We start from the raw sequence: 18,925 nt of genomic DNA on the forward strand, positions 1-18,925 counted from the left end.
TATGCAGATAACACAAGTCTTTATACATAACAGCCATAACGAGCTTCAGGAAACTGTAAATTACTTTATATGTTGAAGACAGGAACTTCTTCAGGGTAAGATACATACCGTGTACCGGAAAAATAACATGGAACCACCCTCACCTAGTGTCATAGCAGATGTAGTACCGCACTGTAGTGCGGAGATTCTCCACTGGACATCTAATCAGTGCATGGACATCAGTAATACAAGTGTGTAACCAGTGAACTGCTCATGCTTAGCAAACTAGCTGCAGATATGAACTGTCTGTGGTACTATATACTAAATTTGGTTTGCAGTGGCCCAGAAAAGACCATACATATGTAAAATATTGTAACCAGAGGCCAATGTAACTTGAGGGGTCATGGTACAGTCATATGCAGACTACAGAACGTCTAGACAGTGGTTTGTATTATGCTGATAAGTTCTAAAAACGTTCATACAACTCAGTCATAATGGTATTTAGGTGGTAAAAGTCGGCCAATACGATTTGCATATATTTATTAAAAAGGCAAAATTGAGGAAAATTTTTAAAAATTGTCCTTTTTTTAAAACTGCAGTATGTATTCACTTTTTATCAGCTATATATTTTCACCTGTTTAGTTTATTTTGGAAGCATATTTGAAAAATTTTGCATGTTTCTGAGCAAGTTTGGAGACATTAAATTAACATTAAGGTTTAATTTTTTTTTTAGTACCGTATATACTCGAGTATTAGCCGACCCGAGTATAAGCCTAGCTGTACTCGAGTATATACTAGGTAAAAAAAAAGCAATACTCATCTCCCAGCCGGCGTCTCTGTCCCCGGCGCGATGGTCTCCTCAGCGGCGCTGCAAGCGGCTTGAGAATTCTCCCCACTGTCATCTCCCTGCTCGTCTTTGAAGCGCTGTGTAAGTAAGCGCTGTGATTGGATCAAGCATCAGCCAATCACAGCCGGGATGTCATTCACTGAATGGCTGTGAATGATCGAGCGCCGGCTGTGATTGGCTGGCACGCGATCCAATCACAGCACTTACTTACACAGCGCTGACGGCGGGGTAATTTAAAGACGAGCAGGGAGATGACAGTGGGAAGAAGTCTCAAGTAGTTTGCCGCACCGCTGGGGAGACCATCGCGCTGGGGACACAGACACCAGCTGGAAGGTGAGTATTGCGGTTTGTTTTTTTTTACCTCACTGGAGTATAAGCCGAGGGGGGCATTTTCAGCACAAAAAAATGTGCTGAAAAACTCAGCCTATACTCGAGTATATATGGTATATTTTTTAAAATTTCATTTATATTTAATTTAAAATCTTTAATTTACATACATGATATTGATGATTAAATTAATTTACTAACTAATTTATGTTATAAATTAATGTAACGGTATGTTTCCACATGGGGGAATTGGTGCGAATGTTCTGCTGTGGAAAATCCACACCCAAATTCACATCAAATTCTGCATTACACAATTGGTGCGGATTTTGATCTTTATTCAATTGACTAGTAATTATTAGGAAATTATAGCATCAGTGTTTCTGGTGGCACAATGAGCTACACAGCTCTGCTACATGCACATCAACCACACAGCTCTGGTACATGCACGTCACACACACAGAGCTCTACTACACACACGTCACATATATACAGCTCTGCTACATGTACATCATATACAGCTCTGCTACATACATTTTTCATCCCATACAACAGGGATCCCAACCAGCACAGCAGTGTCCTGTACACACAAATCCCCCCCTGGTCATGCGACCCTGGACATCCCCCACACAGGTGACTGATCACATGACGGTGACATCATCACAGATGCTATAAACACATGGCTGCTGCCCGGCTCTGCAGGTTTTTAATAAAGTGAAGGACCTGTGATTATGTCACCGTCATGTGATCAATGGCGAAGCTCAATGCCTCGGTGACTGACCCAATGATAGTGCAGAAAAACCGAAGGATTATACAAGCAGCACCACCAGAAAACCACCCTGGGTAGGACTATAAAGATGCAGCAGCCAAACAAGGAATCCAAATCAAAGCTCCTATAGTTGATCCAGACAAAAGAAGTAACTTGGCAGCATCGATAGGTGCAAATAACATGAATCCATTTATTCTTCCATGATGCACAAATACAGTCTATGTTTCGACCATTATGGTCTTTGAACCCATGATAGTGGCATCTTCACATGTAACTGACACAGTCACTCACTAACAGACAGGTGGTCGATGGTATTCCATAGCAACTGACACGGCGGGGGTATTTAGGGGATCTAGTCCGCCCGTAATCTGCACAGCGATGAAGGACCTGTAATGATGTCACCATCATGTAATCAGGGGTGTAGCATGTAACCCACTCACAGACACAGAGCCCATGTGACTGATCCTATGACAGTGACATCATCACAGGTCCTGTCAGCACACTGTTGCTGTCAGGCTCTTCATGTTATATGTTTTAGGACCTATGATGACGTTACCGTCATGTGATCCGGGCAGAGCATGTAACTTACTCACTCACGGACGGACAGATGGTCATTAGTATTTTAAAAGGGTGAAATCAGCTGTGGATCTGCATCAAAAAATGTGTCAAAATCCACACCAGCAACAATTGTGTAATGTGGAATTTTATATGGATTTTGATGTGGATCCACAGCAAAATTCACAATGCAAAATATGCTGCTAATTTTGGGACAATGGATTTGCACCACAATCTTCTATGTATAAATGTACCCTTATTATTTATTTCTAGAAAAATTCATTAAAAATGAATCTTACACTATATAATCACCTATATTAACCAAATAGTGTAGGTGATTGTAATATAAGGGGTTCATTTGTAGTTAATGTGTGTTGTTTCACAGTAGGCTCGGCATTTCTCTTCTCTGATCCCATGTTGACAGGAAGGAGGGGGTGAGTAGAGGAGAGAGACTTTCACAGCACTGAAATACTAGGAACATTTGTTACTATGTGAGCCCTGTGTGGCACAGAATGCTAAGGCAGCAAAAATGCAGTTCCTAAGCTCTTGCTTCTGACCTAAAGGTTGGGAGTTCAATCCCTGCATGGTAGCCAGCTCAAGTTTGACTCATCATTCTGAGGTCAGTAAAACAGACACCACTTTTTACCACCCTGCAAAAACCATCTGCCAAGAAAATGTCACGATGTGACATCAAGACTCGGTGCTTCCACCAGGGGACTTTACCTTACTTTTGTTACTGTAACAAATTTTCCTGGCCATCACAAGGAGTGACTTGAGTGGCTGTCACTCTGATGACATCATTGGGATATGAACCAATCAGATCCCGATGACTGCCCCCAAACCACAGGCTGTTAGTAACAGCCTATTTTGTGTGTTTTACCTGCTGGGGGGGAGGGTCACAATTCATGATGGACTGACTGACATAAATTTACATTGCTGCTGCATAGAGCCTAGGCAGCTGCTACATAAATTTAAAGTCTGCATCCGTGAAGGGATTAAAGAAGTTAAGGAAATGTATTGCCTGACTTTGTACTAATTCAAAATATACACTGAACTATTTTCTGTTTTTATCATCTGCTTTTATCCTCTGATTGTATATATATAATTTTTTATTTTATTTTCCCTACCTAATTATGAAGGCAGCCATGTTGCCCAAGCAGATGCTCTGAGCTGTGAACAGCTGGCACCTGTACATAATAAATCTCAGTCAGAACACGACTCATTGACTTCTATGGGAGAGTGTTGTGGGCATGCTCTGCGACATACAGTGTTACTTTTCATTGTAAACCTGACCCATGATAATAATGAGATGATTGATGAAATGTCAAGTCTCTGTGTCTGTGTGAAAACAAATATAATTAGTGACGGGGGAAAAAAAAAACAGCAGATTTAAAAAATAAAAAAAATGTACTTAACATTAAAAAAGCTGATTTTAACAATATGTCCTTTTCTGACAATAGATTCCCCTAATGATATTCGAAAGGTTTCTTTACTTTACTAACAAAAGGCCAGTTGGATGCCGGGTCATGCAGGATGCCTGCATTTACTCAACTCTTTTGTGCAGATGCAGACTTTGTAATTATAGGACGGGGAAATGTAATTCTGTTATTATGTATGTTGTGCTGCTTTGTTTTCCATCATCTCAGCAGTCAGTGCCTTTTTACAGTATGTGCAGCCATTAATCTTATCAGCTGTCTTTTCCAATGCTTTTAGTAAAATCATACCTCTAAGTCCCGTGTATAGCCCAAATATATAGCTGCATCTGGCTGGCTAGAAATGTCAAGCACACCTTGTACATGCTAATCATAATAGTTACGTCTAGACCGGAGGCACATCACGGTTTTTGCCTAGAGTACGCAGTGTATGATGTATTTGAAATAAGATATAGTTGCCATAGCGACAGGCTGAGAATTCTCGCACTGTTGTAACAATTTGTTTTTGAACCAAACATTTTTAGAGACGTCATAAACTCATAGAAACTGTTTGCCATTCTATCTGCATGGACAATTTTTAATCCAGTCAAAGTTGGCTCTGATAGAGGTTGTACCCCGGGGCTGTTATCAGGGCAGTACAGACGGTACTGATGTCACGCCGACGGAATCATTTTGTCAAAACTTGGGTCCTGTGTTCTCTCAGAAGTCAGCTCAGCTTTCATTTAGTGCAGAGATGTAGGTCCCGCTTACACGAGCTGATCATGGGGGTTTGCTTCTGATGGTCAATGGGTGACCATGTAATACTTGATCACATTCTGTAAAGTGATACAGAAGCCAAACTACCTTCTGCAATTGGAAGCAATTCTTGCTAAAAGAGAGGGAACCTAGGGCTGCATTCACACATGGCGGTTTTTATTGCGATTTTAAAACACAATTAAAAACTACATTTAAAAAATGTTTTTTAAAAAATGTCTAAAATAGAAGAAAAATGATTGCTCTTACCACTGAAAGTGCTAGAGATGACCTGACTCACATAATCTCAGGAAGAACTATATAGAATAGGCTATGAACAAGGGTCTTATGATCTGAAACGCAAAGGCGTTGCACAGTTCGTACCGGATCATGTTTTATATTTCTAGGTAAATTTAATAAAGATAATTTTTATCCCTTACTTGGTTGTGCCGGATATCAGTTGTATATGTTTCCTTGCTTTTTTTTAAAAAAAAAACCTCATGTATTGTTAAAATCTGCTTGCGTTTTTTTTGTTGTTTTTTTTTAAAGAAATGCGATTTTTAATAATACTTCTGCTTTTTGAAAAACCGAATGCAGTTTTTTGATGGGATCTTTAATTGTGGTTGAAAACCACACCAAAAAAACACTATGGGTGAATGCAGCCTAAGGCCAGTTTCACACGGCCGAGAAAGTCGCGTGAGATTTGTGCATTGTGAGATGTGCGAATGTGAACCTCATTCTTTTCAATGGAGTCATATACACGACCAATATTTTCCCACACCACATTGCGGTTCGGGAAAAAATTGTGGCATGTCCAATCTCTTCATGTTCCTTGATCTCAATAGGGCATTAAATGCATCGCATGGCTCTCACATGCCATGTGATGTGCATACGAGTGTGATGCCAATATCAATGGAAAACACTTCCGATCCTCTATCATGCGTAAAACTCGTGTGAGAGGATTGGAATATCACAGATGCGATGCAAGTCATTTTTTACTGAAAAATGTCTTGCAAGTAAATCGCATGTTCACGAGCGCTCACCAGTGTGTAGGTGCAGCAACCGAGAACCAGGCCTACAGCCGAGGCAACGGTTACAACGGGTACAAGATGGCAACGGTTCACGTTTGCTCTACTGTTTCCTTCTCCCAAAATCTGAAGTATAGCCCAGCTCGGTCACTAGCAAGGGAGAAAAGATTTTGGCAGACTTGATAACTGTAGTTCAGTTCTAATTTTCTAAAGTATTATCGTGACGCCAGTGTCCCTGGATAAGTCATAAGTTACTTGCGATAAATAAATGAATTCACAGGCAAAAAGGTGCTTTTAAAAATCGGGGACATGTAGTTTCTGTTTACTAACGTTACAACTTTGATTTTCTCAACATGAAGATACAGGCTTCGGAACAGATTTCTGAGCTCTACCATTGTGAACACACTTGTCAATGAAAGGTGCTTCTCCCAAAATACACATCCTCAGTCGCTGTTATCTGAAGGACACTTTCTTGTGTTACACGGTCTCTCAAATCACACTCACTGTAACAGGTTTCTGCGCTTCCCCTCCAGATGCAGTTCAGCTGGGGCGCATGAGGCTCTTGCATTCCTAACCCAATTCTTAAGCAGCATCTCCTGTGCTCTCACCCCTGGAGGAGACAAGCCTTCTAGCAGTAGAAACATAACCACGGCCTAACCCGAGCAGGAGCATCAGTCCGTCTCTCCTGCGCGCACCTCCTTCTCCTACCACACCATACTTCTCCTACTCTTTCACTGACAAGCTCCTCCCTCTTCTCCCCAATCACCAATTACAATACACTGATGGGACAGGGAGACAAACAAACTCACTCAAAGACAAACAGACTTACAAAATGATGGAGGGACGCTACTCTGAGTCACTACATAGGTAGCCTAAAGTGGTCAACCCTTATATGCTTTATCAGCCTGTCAACACTAAGGCGTGTGTCACACAAGAGTATGCGCGTGCCTTTGTGCCATGCTCTTGCACATCTGGCATTGCGTATTGGTATACACAACAGCGCTTTTTACTGTACGTTTTGAGCATGCAAGTCATGACCAATTCCGGGTACGCAAAAAAACATGCACCGATGCTCTCAGCCATTGAAACGGACAATTAATTTAAGGGAGTTCAAGATGTGTTCTTTTCCAGGAAAATAGAGCATGCTGCAGTTTTTTTCCTTTGCATGACACAATTGCGTGCTTGTGAACGAACCCATTGAAATCAATGGATTCCATTTTCTGCATATTGCGCATGCAAAATTTTCACAGGCCTTACAGACATGACTGAGGATTAATGTTCAAAGTATAGCTCTATTACAAGGACATTGCACTAAGTAACTTTTACAATAAGTCAAAATGTTTCAAATTTTAGTGACAATTCTGGCACAAGTGCCTTTATACATTTTCCCCACTGACTGTTTTTCAAAAGTATACCTGGTTAGCAGCAGTTTGTGGCAAACAATCATATGTGGTAAGTTTTAAATCAACCATATTTAAAGTCCATATTTTTATATAGACATGTTTCTTTCTAATCAAAGCCTATTGACAAATATATTTTCCTATCTTCTAAGCCAGATATGGTCTACTGAAGTTATGGGCCCAATGCTGAAGCTGCGTGACTGAGAGATACTTGCCTGCTGTTAAGAATTGTTTTACAAGGGGAATATCAGCATGCTGCCACCCATAAATAATGTTAGCCTGTAAAAGGCAGCTGGAAACAAAGTAGCTTATACTCATCTTCTACTTGTTGCAGTCTCTGCAGAGTAACTCTGAGAAGCCATTTGTCTGTTCCTCTCCTAGCACTCATCTATGTGATCAATCCATTGAACGACAACTGCCAGACGTTCAAGCTGGCTTCCGCAAAGAACGTGGCACCAGAGACCAAATCATGAACCTGCGCTGGATCATAGAGAAGACTCGAGAGTATCAAAAGGATGTGTACATGTGTTTCATCAACTACAGCAAAGCTTTTTGACTGTGTCGAACATGACAAGCTTTGGAAGTGTCTAAAATGAGCGTCCCAGAACATATAGAACAGCTTATAAGATTGCTTTACAACAACCAAGAAGCAACAGTCAGGACAGCTTATGGAAACACAGATTGGTTTGGAATTGAGAAAGGCATATGGCAAGGCTGTATTCTATCACCAGTCCTTTCCAATCTGTACACAGAAACGATGATGAGCGATGCAATCTGGACAAATTAGAAATCAGAGTTAAAATCAGTGGCAGAAATGTCAACAACCTCCGATATGCAGATGACACCGTCCTGCTTGCCGAAAGTGAAAGGGACCTGGAATACCTTATTCAACGAGTGCAAAAGGAAAGCAAATGCATGGGACTGTACCTTAACAGCAAGAAAACAAAAGTCATGACCACAGTAGGGAGCGGTACAGTGAACATAAAAATTAACAACGAAGAAGTTGAGACAGTCCAAGATTTCATCTTCCTTGGAACCAAAATCGATTGCAACGGGCAATCTGGACCTGAGATCAAGAGACTGATTACACTTGGTAGGAATGCAATGCAAGGAATAGAAAAGATCTGGAAAGCAAGGATATTAGCATTGCAACAAATACCAGACTGGTCAATGCAATCGTCTTTCCCATAACAACGTATGGGTGTAAAAGTTGGATGCTCAGGAAAACAGACAGAAGGACAATTGATACGTTTGAACTCTGGTGCTGGAGGAGAATGCTACAGATACCTTGGACTGCCATGACAACAAACAAGGTAGTGCTAGATCGCATCAAACCAAAAATATAAATGGAGGGCAAAATCATCAAACAACGGCTCTGTTTTTTTCGACACTTGATGTGCGCTAACTCACTGGAAACAGTACTGATGCTTGGCAAGGTCAATGGAAAGAGAAGATCAAGATGCAAAGAACAAGATGGCTAGATAGAATCAAGGCCACCATGAACATGTCAATCACGGAATTGAAAGAAGCCGGGAAAGACAGAAATGCGTGGAGAACATTGATCCATGGAGTGACCAAGGGTCAGATGCGATTAAACAGATAATCAAAATCATGTGATCAATGCTAGCATGTTGCCTTAAAGCCAAACAGATTCCTGCCTGCTGATAATCTTGTCTGCTGTGCCTGGTGTCCAGGACATCTCTCCTTTTGCACAGTCTAGAAGAATCCGCAAGAAGATGAGATATGTAGATAACATGTTCTGTTCTGATTACAATATTGGCATTGACACATTATATGGATTCAAATCACTATTTACATCATTATCAAAGACCTTGGTGACACATATATGTATAAATGTAGATAGTGATTTGGATCCACAAAAGGTCTTCAAAACATCTGACATTGACCAGATGCTAACATTTTGCCACCAGGACTTCTCAGTTGAGTAGTTCAGGCTTTGGCCCTGTAACTTGAAGTGATCAGCTCACAACACAGAAGATATTTTAAAGAGTTTTTACATAATTGTGTATATGATATGGTCAGCTTTTTCTAAGTTTTCTGAACCCTGCTGAAATGGGTGAAAAGCATTACATTGCTCATAACCAAGGACAAATGTACCATAGAGGCAGACCATGTGGCTTCTACGGGACCCAATGATATTTGGTCCCACCTTTTTTTCTACTGGGTGGCTGAAGCCAATACAGGATTCCCCTCGCAAGAAAAACTGAATTGTTTGAAAACAAGGGAGTTGGGAATTGTCTTAAGGGTCATGGAAAGGGAGTGGAGGGGAAAACAACTAGAAGGCGCTTCTGTCCTGGCTGCCAAAATCCAATTCCTTAGTAGGAGGCCCATTTTGATGTTTGCTATGTGGCCTCCTCTCTTCTATGTATGCATAGGTGACAAAAATATGTATAAATGTAGATAGTGAGTTGGATCTACACAAGGTCTTCGAAACACCTGACATAAACCAGATGCTAACATGTTGCCACCAGGATTTCCCAGTTGAGCAGCTCAGACTTTGGCCCTGTAACTTGAAGTGAGCAGATCACAGCACAGAAGAGTTTTTAAAGAGTTTTTACATAATTAATGCACACTAAAAACCTTTTTTTTCTAAAAGTCACCTCCTTAAAGAAACTCATGGTCCAGGATGGACCCTGGGCTCTTCTGAAAGCATCAAACAATTGCAATGAGAATGTTCTGTAGAATGGAAAATGTACAATACAAAACAATTTCCTACATTTTATCCCATAATCCCGCCATAAAAATGAAGAACTGCTGCCATATTCTGTCTTCAGAGCTGATACATACCAATTATATTTAGTCCCGAATCATAATCAAAGCCATTAATTCCTTTAGCAATGTTCAGAGAGGTTGTCCTCAGATGGGTTTTGCCTTTTTCTCTCCAGGCCAGAATCACTGTGTTATTGTCACTTGTAGTACACGACAGAAATGCCTCTAAATGAGAGCTGTAAGTAACTGAGGGCGAATACAGAAATATCCTCATTAGTTTAGCGCAAGATGTTATTTGAAGTTACATCAGGCAGAGCGTCGCACTAACGAAAAATGTCAAGCAAATCCAAAAATGATCTTTATTACCATGACGGATTGGAAAATGTTGAAAAAGTACTACAGTTACATTAAGGTCAATTAAGGAGCTGTCATATTTTTAATCAAACCTTTCCTATTGAACCAAAACATTTCTTAAAACTATCTGTCCCGTTCTGTGACTTTATTATACCATAATCCACGGAACATGCCTCTCCTAAATGTACTGGAAAGAGGAATATCAATCAGGAGGTTTTAGGTCAACAGAGACAGGAGATTTGAGGTAGAGCTCTCGGAGCAATTAGATTACAATATTTCTGCAATGATAACAGAGAGGTATTGTCAGAGGCGAAGGAGAATAATGTTACTTGAGGCAATTCAAGCAAAACCAAAGCCTATCCTTAACAGATATCTAGTAACCTTCCTGCAGCTAAATGTGATGTGATATTGTTCACCACGAGGAGTAAAATACTGGAACATTAAAATGGCTGGAGATATTTAAGCTTTCAATCTTATTTTTATTAAATTGCCTATTGCTTCTTGAAAAGTTCAGTGCATCGGTAGACCGCCTTATCCAACCAACTGCAGTATGTACTCCATGCATCACCCGGTGGACGCTTCACACCCGGATTAGCATCGGCTCTGTAGTTATCACAAGTAAAGTCCAGCATCTGTTTTATATCTCTTCATTGGGTTGGTGTCGAAAAACATTGATTGCTACATGAGAATCATCTGCAAGCTGATGTTGATCGATCTTTTATTAGTCTCTGCTTAGCACTTGGAGTAGTTAAAGGGGTTATCAGACTTTGCATAAAAATTAAATAGTATAAACAGCTTCCATTTGGGTAAAGCAATAAAAGGACCCCTACTCCTGATCCAGCGGTACCCAGCCGGTCAGCAGGCCGCAGTGGCATTTTGTACTGTTGGTTCCTGCAGCAGCCAGTTAGTGACTGCAGTGGTCATGTGCTATAATCTTGGTCTCATGGCTCCCACCACTAATTCAGCACATGACCACTGTGGCCACGGATGGGCTGCAGTGATTACATAATTTTCACTTGTCAACATAGATTGGCTTCCGTGCTGGATTGTGGTGGGAAACAAGAGGTGAGGACGGATTCTTTTTTGGTTTTACACAAGTGGCAGCTGTTACAAAGTTGGATAGCCCCTCTAACAGCACCATTCTGGAATATGGCTGTGCATCAAATTTTCTCATTAGCACAGTAATTACTCCTGCTTATTACAGTACACAAGCCATAATAATAGCAAACATAGGGCCCATTTACATGTAATGACTGTCGCTCAAAATTCAATCAAACAAACAAATTTGTGTGATAATCGTTACGTGTAAATACGAAGCCATAGTGCACTGTGCGCTCATTTATCGTTTTTTGCTGAGTTTCAGCCTGCATAAAATAGGTTGTTTGTTCGTTTGCTTTACACTTAATTTAAATAGCATTCGTTAAGACTTTGAAAGACTGAACAACTTGAGTGGAGGGGTGATTGTTTACTCATGGCTATAGACAATGGCTTATCTATCTTCACACTAATTAAAACCCTGCAGTCCAGAGTTTTCCTCACATAAGCACAAGCCCACATAAGCAAACAACAAATAGAGTGTTTATTTTGGAACTGGAGAGGATTTCACAAAATTATCTGTATATTTAATTGCTCAGAAATTCTTTGCAAAAAAGTTGTTCATTCGTTCAGTCATTCATTCATTCAAACAATAATCATTGTGTGCAAATGGGGCTATAGGCAGTCACAATAATTACCATTAGCAGTAGCTAACCTGCTGGTTGACAGTTTCCAGCACATGTTTTGTTAGACAAAGTAAACAACAGCAGAAATAATAAGTGAAAAAGTATTGAAGAGACACTAAACTGATCTTAGATTCTTTATACAACCAAATACTCATAGTTGGCTTTTTACATCAATGCTCATGCACACTACTGTAATACTGGGGCCTTCCCATACCTCAGTAAGCACCAATGCCACGGTAGGATAATCGCTGCGGGATTCGCGGCCAGACACCCGCCGCGAATCCCACAGCAATAGCCGTCCATAGACATCCTATGTTAACAGATTGTCCCCTGCCCATGAGTGGAAATCAGCTGCGATTTTCCGCTCGTGGGGGAGAATCGCAGCATGTTCTATTTATCGCGGAAAATCACGCAGATGGCTTCCATTTCAGTCAATGGAAGCCGTCCGTCCTGCGATGCTTTCCCTGTGAGCACAGTGGAAGTATTGCGGGAAGTCGTGTCACCGCCCAGCCCAGAGGGTTTTTAGTTGCATTCCATATAAAGCAAACACAAAAAAAGTTGTGCCATGTTTAAATCAAATACAGTATTACAGAAGTCACTATATGGTTCTACCGGGAGGCACCATGAGGGCAGTCGCTGTGCTTTGTTACATTCTCCGTGCACACGGCCTTGTGTATGGGTCTCCTTTTCTAGTTAGTCATCTACAATATTAGAAAAATATCCTCTTAAATCTGTGTAATAGGGTAACATTTGATCGTCACTATATCTTACTATCAATGTAAATGAAACCACTGGTATGTCACTCTGCAAAGTACTTATCTGTATATTTATTAGCAGGAAGGTGGGCATAGTTTCATTAGAAATGGAATAAAGTTTGAAGTAATACGCAGCAAGTTTTACTGTACAATAAAGCATATTGTAACAGACTGCGGACTAAAGCCTTTCACTGCCCTTTCACCTAATGCAAAATTCATATTGCATGTTCTGAACTTATGGCCTGGCATTACTGAATGTATTCACGTCCCTGTGCTGGCTTCGTCTGTGAAGTCTTTTAATACATTATGTATATAATCTAGTCAGCCATTTCAAGCTTAGCCCTGCTAAGTTTGGTGAGAAGCATTACATTGCTCATAACCAAGGACATACGTACCATGGAGAGAGACCATGCGGCCACTACGGGGCCCAATGATGTTTACTCCCACGCTTTCTACTGGGTGGCTGAAACCAATGCAGAACTCCCCTCTTAAGAGAAAGTGAATTGTTCGAAAACAAGGAGGTTGGAAATTAGCTTAATGGTCATGGAGGGGAAAACAACCACCAGATCCGTCCGTCCTGGCTGCCAAAGTCCAGTTCCTTAATAAGGGACTCATTTTGATGTTTTCTATAGGGCCCCCTCTCCTATGTACGGAACTGACCATAGCATTTTCATGCAGCTTTCCACATCTACTGACTGTTCTACATTGCTCTGTAATATACATAACTCTGCAATGGAGAGGTTTTCTGATTGGCACTGAAATTGTGTCATTGTGGGCTCTAGAAACTGTTACATCATCTCACAAATGGTCTAGAACAGGGGCTTTGTATTGTATTTCCCATGCCGTCACGCAGCAATGACGCAGGTACCTGTAGCCCCATCTGTATGATGTCTGATGTGTGGGAAACCACACATTTACATGTATTATTCTCATCTGACATGCTGCAATTTTTTTACTTGGACTATTCCTACAAAATACAGCCCATGTGGAAAAATCAGTTCAAAAATCTGGTGGAAAAATAGTTCATGTGCATGCAGTTGGGTCTGCTGCACATACCTGCAGGTGATAATGATGACAAACAGGCTGCAGACAGCCGTGCTGCGCTCCTTCGGCCCCCTGTCAGACTAGAGACCCAGACTTGTCACTACAAAAGTGTATTAGGTTTGTAATGTGGCAATGCTTCCCTTTAAGAAAACTGCTAAAATGTAGTTGGTAACTAGAAGACCAAAAAGCCCAGACCATGAGGGTACACTAGACCTCTGTCCAGCCCCCTGTGCTCATGGGAGGACCCAGGGTCCATAAGTATACACACCCAATTCTGGAAAGTTCACTAGTGAGTAGTAAGAGAAGCTTAGTTTAATTAGCAGGTAAGTGCAGCATGTAAGGAGAGCTGTAGCATAAGAAGAGACAGGAAAGAATCAAGAAAGGAAAGAAGCTGTTTATTTCATCCAACCCTTTGAAATCTGGATGTGAAGGAAAATTTGGACTGTGTTTTGGACGTTGCCTTGTTTTTGCAGTTATCTCCTAATAAATATAGGTTCTACTGTTTCACCGTTACCCTTGCCTCCTGAAGCCTCCTAACACTTGCACTAAGCTACACTACATCGCCCTCCAGGGACAGGGACAACAGCCAACATCATCCATAAGCATGACCGGGTGGGAGTGAAACCCCCAAGCTGCCCCTCACTCTGGCCTGCTGCAGACTGGTATCACGAGCTGCAACCTCCACCATACTTTTACTTGTAGCATAGCGGATGGGAGTCAGAGTACATAGCCACCATGAATACAAGCTGATCTCCAATTCCCACTGGCACCACTGATGCGGGGTTCTTCATGATCATGAGTCTCTTCCAGGGCTTCTGATGTGGCATGATCAGCCTTCTATATGCCTGAATCTCTATATCTGTGTCCAGATGGCTGTCATGTCTTGGCCAAGGCTCACAGCTGAGTGGAGACATAGTCAAGTAAAGACTTTTCAGCATGGACCTGGAGGAGGGAGACCCCATCACAGTCATAGTGAGTCTGTCACTCACCTCCTCAGCCGACTCTTGCTTTTCACCGGTGGCACTGCCTGATCCTTCTCCTTCCAGAATGGGCAGTGTCACAGCTGAATAGCAGTGGCGGTGCTAAAAAAGAGGGGGCCCCTGTGGGGATGGGGCTTTGGGAAATTGCCCAGTTTTCCCCTCAAACACTGACTCCGCTCGTGGGCCACAAAAAATGAAGGGACAGGATGGATTCGGCTGTGGGCCTTATGTTTGACATGTGTGGTCTGGAAGAAGACAATTCAATGGCTTCTATGTAGATGCCTTCTTGGGTGGAAATGATCCTTAATATGATGCAAGCAAGACTACATAGCATCAGAAGACCCACAAATAATGGTGGACCATACACATGTATTACCAGTATCATACATTGCCAATGCAGATCATGTCATATTGCTAGGTAAGGTTATGTGCAACAAGAAGCAATAGCCTCATTCAATTTATTGGCTGCATGAAGGGAAAAACAGCAAGTATGATTGTGTTAAGGGCTAATGAGACCATCTCTTCATTTTTAAAGAGAAGCAATGTGAACATTGTTTTACAAATTAATTCACTTCTAGAAGTGCCAATGCACCTCAGTGAGCACATCACCTTGTCGCACCCAGTTGTTGTCATGAAGTTCATGTTTTGCAGTAGAGCAACATTTGTGGAATCCACCAACCACTTCTTTCCAAGGAATGTACAGAGTGGTCTGTTGATCCTCCGTGGAATTAACCGGACGCTCAAACAAGGATATGATAGCTGCTGTGAAATAGATAGCCTGGACCTATAGAAATAGGAAGCACATGACCAGACATGGACCTATAGAAATAAGGAGCACATGACCACACATGGACTATAGAAATAAGAAGCACATGACCACACAAGGACCTATAGAAATAAGCAGCACATGACCACACATGAACCTATAGAAATAAGAAGCACATGACAACACATGAACCTATAGAAATAAGAAGCACATGACCACACATTGAACTATAGAAATAAGACGCACATGACCACACATGGACCTATAGAAATAAGAAGCACATGACCACACATGGACCTATAGAAATAAGAAGCACATGACCACACATGAACCTATAGAAATAAGAAGCACATGACCACACATGAACCTATAGAAATAAGAAGCACATGACCACACATTGACCTATAGAAATAAGAAGCACATGACCACATATGGACCTATAGAAAAAAGAAGCACATGACCACACATTGACCTATAGAAATAAGAAGCACATGACCACACATGGACCTATAAAAATAGGAAGCACATGACTACACATGGACCTATAGAAATAAGAAGCACATGACCACACATGGACCTATAGAAATAGGAAGCACATGACCACACATTGACCTATAGAAATAAGAAGCACATGACCACACATGGACCTATAGAAATAAGAAGCGCATGACCACACATTGACCTATAGAAATAAGAAGCACATGACCACACATGGACCTATAGAAATAAGAAGCACATGACCACACATGGACCTATAGAAATAAGAAGCACATGACCACACATTGACCTATAGAAATAAGAAGCACATGACCGCACATGGACCTATAGAAATAAGAAGCACATGACCACACATGGACCTATAGAAATAAGAAGCACATGACCACACATTGACCTATAGAAATAAGAAGCACATGACCGCACATGGACCTATAGAAATAAGAAGCACATGACCACACATGTAGTCCAAGTGAGACGTAGACAACATGAAGCTGACAAATTAACATTATTGCTTGTTCTACCTTCCCATTGACATCACCAAATGTAAGAATTGCATCGTTGCCATCATCTGGGTTGTGCCAGTAATCCATGCATACTGGTGTGGCAGGTAATACTTGCAATTTATATTGGCAAAACAGGTCTTGCTTCGAACTGAGATCATAGAAACATATTTCCTTACTGGTGAAAGCAACTGCGATCTGTGGAGTGGAAAACACTGAGAATGGAACTGGGGCACAAAACTATGGAAATAAATGGTTTATATAATTAGTTATTTTGTGCTTCACTTTCATTTGAAGGAGTTTTATTTGTGTGATATTCAAAAACCTTATCTATCTTTCTATCTAATCTATCCTCCGTTTTTTACACAGATCTCCAAATCTTTTACTTCCCTTCACATAGCTATAAAATTAAGGGGGTTGTCCAGTTATAAACTATTGATGGCTAATCCTCCAAAGAGGTCATCAATAGTAGATCTGTAGTGGTCTGTCGCCTGGCTGCCCTGACAATCAGCAGTTCTCTGGACCACTGTGCTTGTGCGCCTAGTTGATTTCAGCAGGAAGCAGACAGCTCCGTTCTCACTGCAGAGGCCAGACTTTGTATTACAGGCCATTCATTTTAATGTGATTGTGGCCTGCAATACCAATCCAGGCCCCTACAGTAAGAACGCAGCTGTCTGCTTCCTGCAGAAATGAGCTCAGTTAACAAGCACATCGACCCAGAGAACAGCTGATCAGTTGTGGTCCTAGGCATCAGACCCTAGTCTATTTACTATTGATGAGGATAGGCCATCAATAGTTTGCAACAGTTGTTGAACAAAAATAGTGTGATACTGTGTTAGCCTGAAAAACCTATGATGTTAAAATAATCTTGTATAAAAAAGCCAAAAGCATTATAGACGTGAAACCTTTATTGGCTAACCAAAAAAATTATATATGCAAGCTTGCAAAGCTACTAGATCCCTTCAACTGGCCTAGTAGCCTCGAAAACTTATAAATGTAATTTTTTTCTGGTTAGTCAATAATGCTTTCACCTCTGTAATACTTTTGACCTTTTTTAATAAAAGAGTATTTAACTTCTTGCTGTTGAAATGACTGTAAGGTCAAACTCCTTCACTGCAGCACCCAAAGTTTGGTGATATTGTTAAAAAGACAAATTTACCATGGCATTTGGGAAATACCTGTTTATTGTGTATAGCAGGAAGCAGCATTATATGTTAACTCTACAGTGACAGTCAAATATGCTGGGTGCAGCTGAGACATATTTAGTATTAAAGGGGTCATCCTACCAAAATCATTTATCACCTTTTCATAGACGCTAAATGCATGACTACTAGTGGTCAGACCACTAGGACGCCTAGTGTTCACGAGAACGGCACAACCTAGTGAATGAATTATCACTTATCCCCGTGTTGGGGGCCATGTTTACATGGAACGACCATCATTTACATAGAGTGATTATTTGGACCATAGTTGATTTGTGTATTGTGCCCCTAAGGGTGCCTGCACACGAACGGAATTTCCAGCGCGTTATTTTAGGCACATTATCTGCCCCAGACCGCAGCCAATATACTCCTATGAGGATCCGCAGTTGTCCCCAGACGGACGGATTTGTATCGCGTTTTTTCACGCGCGTGAAAAAATCTGCGACCTGTTCTAATTTGGGTCGGATTCTGCGCGTGAAGCCTCCAATACAAGTGAATGGGTGCGTTTTTTCACGCAGTACATCCGCAGTGCAGCTGCGGATGGAGTCACTGGATGCTATGACTACAGGAAGTAGGCATGGTAGGAGGCGTCCCAACACACAGCACAGAGCTTCACAGGCAAATTTGTAGAGGGAGATAGGTAGTATTTCTTGCCAATGCAGGATCTAAGAATGCAAAATCTGTAGTAATGAATTCCTCTTGTGAATTTTTTTGCAGTGACTGAAATAAAGTCACGCTGGAGAAGCGCCCGAAAAAAGTTACATGGATCAACCATGCCCACAAAGACATCTGCTCACTGGGTGAAAGCATGTTGCCAGAATAATTTAACGGTGCTCGCACAAGCAAGAGGGACAAAACGGAGTCTGGGTGTTGGTTTTTAAGCTGTTTTCCAAGGAATGGGCAGTTCTCTAGGGGTTGGGTTTACAATAAGGGGTGTCTGCTGGTTTTTCTGCGCGTTTTTTTCCACAACACATCCGCGTATATCCGCACGTGATTTTTCACGCATCCGCACCTATCCGCAAGCACATTTAGGTACCATACGCGCGTGAAAATCCGCTAGCGGAATCCGGAACGCTCGTGTGCAGGCGGCCTTACTTTGATAAAGTTGTATGGGGCGGCAGCACACATGCTCAACCGCTGCTCCATACAAACTTTTCCTCAACTTCAGAACCCCAATTCTAGTGATCTTGGTGCGCCCAATAATCTAACATTTATCAGCCATCCTGTGAATAGGTGATACATTTTGATGGTGGGAAACAGGCAAGGCGAGTTGGCTGATTTATGTGACTTGATGCTGCGGTGGCATTT

General features: G+C 41.5%; 1 protein-coding gene across 3 annotated transcripts in view; it reads right to left on the minus strand.

Moving 5' to 3' along the window:
* The window catches only part of WDR49 (WD repeat domain 49), a 115,573-nt gene that overhangs the window by 89,210 nt on the left and 7,438 nt on the right, over nt 1-18,925 (minus strand). For 2 of the 3 annotated variants that reach the window (XM_066600708.1, XM_066600698.1), the window contains exons 4-6: nt 16,437-16,613; nt 15,261-15,435; nt 9,876-10,043 (exon numbers count right to left, since the gene is read on the minus strand). In XM_066600708.1, the coding sequence (XP_066456805.1) occupies nt 9,876-10,043; nt 15,261-15,435; nt 16,437-16,613 (520 nt within the window). The remainder of the gene's footprint in view (nt 1-9,875; nt 10,044-15,260; nt 15,436-16,436; nt 16,614-18,925) is intronic. The other variant, XM_066600714.1, reaches the window with a different exon arrangement.

Source organism: Eleutherodactylus coqui, chromosome 1 (genome assembly GCF_035609145.1).
Source record: "Eleutherodactylus coqui strain aEleCoq1 chromosome 1, aEleCoq1.hap1, whole genome shotgun sequence".
Taxonomy (NCBI): Eukaryota; Metazoa; Chordata; class Amphibia; order Anura; family Eleutherodactylidae; genus Eleutherodactylus; species Eleutherodactylus coqui.